Below are 5,631 nucleotides of genomic sequence, written 5' to 3' on the forward strand. Positions count from 1 at the left end.
GAAGTGGGGCCCGTCGGGTGTGGGGCTCCTGGGGCCGGGGGGGGGGTGGGGGTGGTTGGCGAGAGCCTTTCCCCAGCCAGGCCGCCCTCTGCAGGGCCCGCGGCCCGACCCGGCGGTGCTCGGGGGGGGGGCGGCAGGGGTGCCCCTCCCTCCCTCCCGGGAGGACTGCCCCAACCCCCTCGGTCAGTCGAACTGCAGCCCTGCATGGTTGGATGGCAGCTGAGTTGTTCGTTTCCCAGCTGTCCTGCAAGCAAGAAGCGCCTGGCTGGAATGGGGCTCTCCCCCCCGACTCCTGCTGCTCAGGAGCCGTGGGCGATGGGGGCAGGCCGGCCGGCAGGCTGTGGCCTTGCAGACCCCTGTGTTGGGAGCCTTCCTGGCACACCTGGCCTGCTGGAAGTTCCCTGCGAAGAGATGGAGCAAGCGGCGGTGGGGGAACAGCAGTGCGAGGCGGCTCGCCGGAAGCTCCGGGAGATTGAGGACAGGTAAGCCCAGAGTACTTTCCTGCTCAGAGGCTCTCTGCGGAACCACGACTTAGTGTGTGTGTGTGGGGGGGTGCACACACAACTTTTTGTAGCCCCTTTTGCATGGCTATGAGCAGAGCGTGAAGCCGGTTCTGAGGTCACAGGGCTTGCAAGAAAGGATAAGTCCCATGACGTTTGCCTGCCTTTGCATGACCTCTCTGTTTCTCCCAGACACCATCTTGAGAAACAGCAAAATGCTTTCTGACTTTGCTCCTGGGGTGGGGGAAGCTGCCCTGGAGCCGCTACCCACAGGTGGTGTTTGTGTAAGTGCCCTGGTGGTAAGCCTGTCATCTCCCTGCCCTTGCAGAATCACAGACGAAGACGAAGAAGACGGGCTGGTGGGGGAGGAGCCTGTTGGCAGCCTGCCCACTCTCGTCCTGTCCGACACCCTTAAAGCAGGGCTGAAGAGGGATTATGCTGGAGACCTGACGAAGAAAATAATAGAGTCCATGTAAGTTTGTGACCCACAGATCAAAGGGGCCTGCTGGGAAGGGGCTAAGGCAGGACTTGTGGTCCTGAGGAGGCAGAACAGGACCGTTGATTCTGGATTAGCGCCCCGGTTGCTGTGGTGGACAGGAGGGCGTACAGGCGCACGGGGTGAGGCACTGGGGATGATGAAGACTTCTGACTGGCTTGCAAAGTGGTAGAACTAAAACAAGGGGAGCTGTGCTTCCTGTCCGTGTGGGGAGGGGGGAGGCTGTGACATATCAGCCCTTGGAATTGCCTTGATGAAGCCACAAGCCCCTCCCCACAGCTGAACGTTTTGACTCAAGTGCTCCTTTCCACCCAGGAGTCGTCCCTCCATGGAGCTAGTAGTCTGGAAGCCTCTCCCTGAATTCCTCAACAAAAAAGCAAAGTCTGTTTCTGTTAAAGACTACAAGCCCGTGGCAGAAACGTGCCCCACAAAATCAGCAACCCTTGAAGCTGCTTTCAGCCTCCAGACAGGAAAGTTCTCTGAGTCGCAGCAAGCAGAGATGCCTTCACCTTTCTACAGCGCTGTGGAACCTGCTGGGTGCTCAGAAGAGGAGATGGAGTTGTAGAAACGGGGGCAGCTTGCTTATATTTCTTCACCCTTTGGATGTGTGGGTATTAGATGGTGTAGAGGAGAGGGACGTGTATTTTTAAGGTGACGGTCAGAAGTATGAGATGGCTTCAGGCCTAGGAAATGGGAAAAAGTCATTTTATACTCCAAGAAAACAAGCTTGTTTTTAAACAAGAGAGTCAGAAATGTTGGTTTGTCTGGCTCATTGCTAATTTGTAGAGTAAAATTCAAGGATTTGGGCCCTCCTGTATGCCTCATGAGCTATCAGCATTGTTCAGTGCTGATCCCCACGGAAGAAGGGCTGCCAGCTGATTTAGAAGGGGATACAGGATTGTGAGATTAACTTGCCTTTGGACAGATGATGTCCGTGTGCGTACTTCTTGCCATCCCTGGAGCTCCCTGGAGCCTTCAAGCATGGGGTTAGGTAGCAAAGGGGCTTGATCGACTGGAACTTATTTTTGGTCCACAGAACATCTGCTTCCTTTCCTCTAGAGGGCTGCGGTCTCATTGGAGATCCACTTGTGAGTATTCTCAGTAGGATTCTGATAATATGTGAATGAGCAACTTGGAAAAGAAATTTCTCCAAGTGCTTTTTCAGCCTGTCATGTCATTTAGCCTCCTGCAGATTTTGCCTCTACAGACCCAGACATGATTGCTGACTTAAAGCCATCTCCACTGAGATTCCAAAAACAGCTGATCTGTCAGGCTGCTTAAGGCACTGTCACAAATGCCAGTTTTCTGGATCGAGATGTCAAAACAAATTTCCTCGGGTGCCAGAAAACCACAGAGTTAACTTTACACAATGCCAGCAATCTGGATAGTGGCTGTAGGGAAGCCACCACTTGGTCACTTCCTGGAGTGAGATGCTAGAATCTTCTGCTTCGTTTGCCTTTGTGTTCCGTTGCCCCATTTGTTTTTTTTTTAATTTTTAAAAAAATTCTGTTATCAGCACAGGTGAGCCTCTGTGGGCTAATATGCAAACGGCATTTCTATTTTGATAGTGGATTAAATATTAACACTTTGCATATGTCTGAAATAAGCTTTTCATGTAACATTTATTTGTTAGGCCTTGATTTCTGTGCACAGCTGTCTTGCTTTTAAATAGTTTTGTCTGCCGCATCCCTGTCAGCTGAAGAGGCGCTTGCAGCTTCTCTCTGGCCGGAGTCCTGGCATCAGACCTCTGTAGGGAGAGGCCAAGTTGCTCACTGTGGGGAAGGGTGCCCTGTGCACTTGCCTGGAAATGTAGCTGGCTCAGGTATCCTCAGGCAAGTAAAAGGAAGCTGCTTGTTCTCCCCAGAGGTGCATCGGGGTCCATGGGTGATGTGTGAGAGCGCCTCTCTTAGCCCATGTCCCTCGACAACTCTGAATTTGCCTAATCCGGGACTGCCTTGCCAAAGTCCTGTTTCTTATGGTTAGTTCACAGCCCTCTGAATCCTGATTGAGGGGAGGGGACACAGAAAGTGCTGTTTCCTGACAAACCCACCATCCCTGTTTTTGCCACTGCACAGCTGCAGCTAGGTAACTGGCTGGGCACGAGTTCACAAGAAATGTTGAAGGTTCGCATATTTTTGTAAGCTTGTCTAAATCTTTCTAGAATGGATTCTTTTTGAGTTGGGGCCTGCAGAGTAATTTCTCTAGTTTTCTCTAGCCAGAGACTGAATTCTGTTTTGTGTGCCATGCAAGGAAAGTGGGGTGTTTCTGGCTTTTTTTGCTCTGAACCAAGACACATCTGATTTTGGTCTGTCTTGTGTTGGACCAAATTGTGACTTGTACATCCTTATTCTCAATACATCTTTGTAACATTTCTAGAGTGCTGTGTGTTGGTCTTGCAAGGGGGAGGAGGGACATAGGCTGCACAGGAACACACCTCACATGTTTGAGAGACAACCAAGCCCTGCTTCAATGACACCACTCTGAAGCTCAGCTGTTTTTAGCAGAGCTTTTGCCTGCCGGCTGGCTAACTCAGGGAGGACAGCTTCTAGTGCAGGAGACTATGATGTGTTTTGCCACCTTGTTACTGTTGCAGGACCTTCAGACCAATGAGTCACCCACCTCCTGTAAGACATGCTTAACCATAACCCAATGAAATGAGATCCTATCTGGAACAGCAGACAATCACTGATCATCTGATACCAGTAGCCCTTGAAGCCAAACCTTTTGCTACCACTGTTTCTATTGCATCTGGATGGGTAAAGCAAGGGAAGCCATTTTTGTGTGTTTGATCTTCAAGTGCCTGGTGTGCCAGACGGGGTGCAAACAGAACCTTTTAGTACTATTCACAGATGATTGAAGGGGAGATCTTCTAGGTAAAAGTAAAGAATGGGAACTGACAGGCCTATTGTTTCAGGCACTGGAGTAAGAGCTTCCAACAGTTTTGACTGCTTTAAAGTGCCATTGCTTAAACTGCTGAGACAAATTTGGTTTGCAGATGTTATCTGATGCAGTGGTGAAGGAAGGCTGGCTAGTCTTCTGCATTTCATATGCTTCTTGTGAAACCGAGAGGTTTCTTTCTGCTGCCCAGAGATCCTTCCCAACAACTGTGTAGGTCATTCTGGGTGGGTGCTTCTCCAGCTTCACTCCCTCCTGCACAACCATTGTGCAAGGTGTACCTTCCTTCTGATGACACCTGGGCTTTGGCCAATGCGTGAGAGTGCTGGACAGGATAGGCCACCGGCCTCATCCAGCACAGCTTCTCTTAGGTTTCATCCTGCTTGCATCACCTTCCCAGAAGCTGCAGTATACCCTGATGGAACTTTGCGTGTTAAACACCCCATAAAACCTTTTAACCCACTTTACAGCAAGAAATTTCCCCCTTCATTGCAAGCAACTACCACACACACAAAACGGGAAAGAAGTGCTCGGTGTTGCATTTAATGGCAGAGATTTGTAACTGTACAGCAGAAAAACAAGCTACTTAACATTTGTTTTTCTTCGACAAAACATCCCAGACAAATTTTATGTTTATTTACATGACTGAAAAAGACCCCTTGGGAGCACAGATTTCCACTCCTAACCGAGTCTGTTTTTCACAAGGAGATAGGCACAAACCGGGCAGGTACAAAAGGGACCAATACTTGTAAGTTATGCTGAAACACTTTGAGGAGGAATGTTCCCGGAAAGTAACCTTGCACTTTTGGCAGGAGAGGAGCCCACAGGCACTCAGACACTGATGAGCTGAGGAAAGAGTTCATTGGCAAAGGCCTCGTCCCACACGTAGTCTGTGCCCAGGGGAGAGGCCAGGTCACTGAAGGGGGAGGGGGAGCCCTCGTAACCCGAGTCGCTGGAGCCATCCATTGGGGACTGCTGCTGCTGCTGGGGGTCTGAGGAGAGCAGGTGTGACATCCCCAGCTCAGGTAAAAGGACGTCTGTGGGCTCTTCTTTCACAGACACCGGGGGTCCCCTGAGGAGGGCCGTCTCCGCGCGGAAAAGGATCTCACCCTCCACTGCCCCTGGCATACCGGGTGGGCTGGCCCCCTCTGGGGGAACCTGCAGGAGGAAGGGCTTGGTGTACTCGTGGTCAAAACGGATCAGTTCATTAATGGCTTCCAGCTTGGGCAGTGAGGGCCCCAGAGGGAAGCCAGCAGAGGTTGGTAGGGGACCTGTGTCTCCTGCACACTCCTCCTCCTCCTCCACTTGCTCCGGGCTGCCGTAGTGCAGAAACATGTCTGGGTCCAAGCTGTCCAGAATGCCCAAGAGGAGATCAGACTGGGAGAGAAGACAGACAGAAGAGCCCTGTGAGTGAGGGTGCTCCTGGGGGCCCTGCGGGGCGGGCCAGTGACTCTGCCCGCCAGCAGCCGGGGGGGGGGGGGGGGAGGCAGGCCAGAGGGGGGGCGACTGCTGGGCCTGTCCCTGCTGCAGAGGAACACGTAGTCTAAGTGCTGCAGACTCAGCGGACCCGGTCGCCGGCCCCAGGCCGAGCTCTACCTCCACCTCCTCTCCGTCGCTGCTGGCTGCCTCCTCCTCCTCCTCCTCCAGCTGCTGCTCCTCATACTCCTCCTCTCCGCGGGCGCCGTCCCACGACGCCTCCACCTGCCAGGGAGGGAGGGAGGGAGGGGGAGCCATGAGATT

General features: G+C 52.5%; 2 protein-coding genes across 2 annotated transcripts in view; one reads left to right on the forward strand and one right to left on the reverse strand.

Moving 5' to 3' along the window:
• The first annotated feature begins 222 nt into the window (after positions 1 to 222).
• On the forward strand, positions 223 to 3,639 carry CCDC117 (coiled-coil domain containing 117). Its single transcript, XM_015427283.1, has 3 exons — positions 223 to 482; positions 829 to 972; positions 1,312 to 3,639. The coding sequence occupies exons 1-3, from the start codon at positions 271 to 273 to the stop codon at positions 1,559 to 1,561; spliced, it is 606 nt and encodes a 201-aa protein (XP_015282769.1). The 5' UTR covers positions 223 to 270; the 3' UTR covers positions 1,562 to 3,639.
• A 775-nt stretch (positions 3,640 to 4,414) lies between these two features.
• Positions 4,415 to 5,631, reverse strand: part of XBP1 (X-box binding protein 1) — a 5,526-nt gene continuing 4,309 nt past the window's right edge. Inside the window, exons 2-3 of the mRNA XM_015427275.1 lie at positions 5,488 to 5,592; positions 4,415 to 5,268 (exon numbers count right to left, since the gene is read on the reverse strand). Coding sequence (XP_015282761.1) covers positions 4,723 to 5,268; positions 5,488 to 5,592 — 651 coding nt within the window. The 3' untranslated portion in view covers positions 4,415 to 4,722. The remainder of the gene's footprint in view (positions 5,269 to 5,487; positions 5,593 to 5,631) is intronic.

The sequence above is a fragment of the Gekko japonicus genome, unplaced genomic scaffold, assembly GCF_001447785.1.
Source record: "Gekko japonicus isolate JY-2015 unplaced genomic scaffold, Gekko_japonicus_V1.1 scaffold1498, whole genome shotgun sequence".
NCBI lineage: Eukaryota > Metazoa > Chordata > Lepidosauria > Squamata > Gekkonidae > Gekko > Gekko japonicus.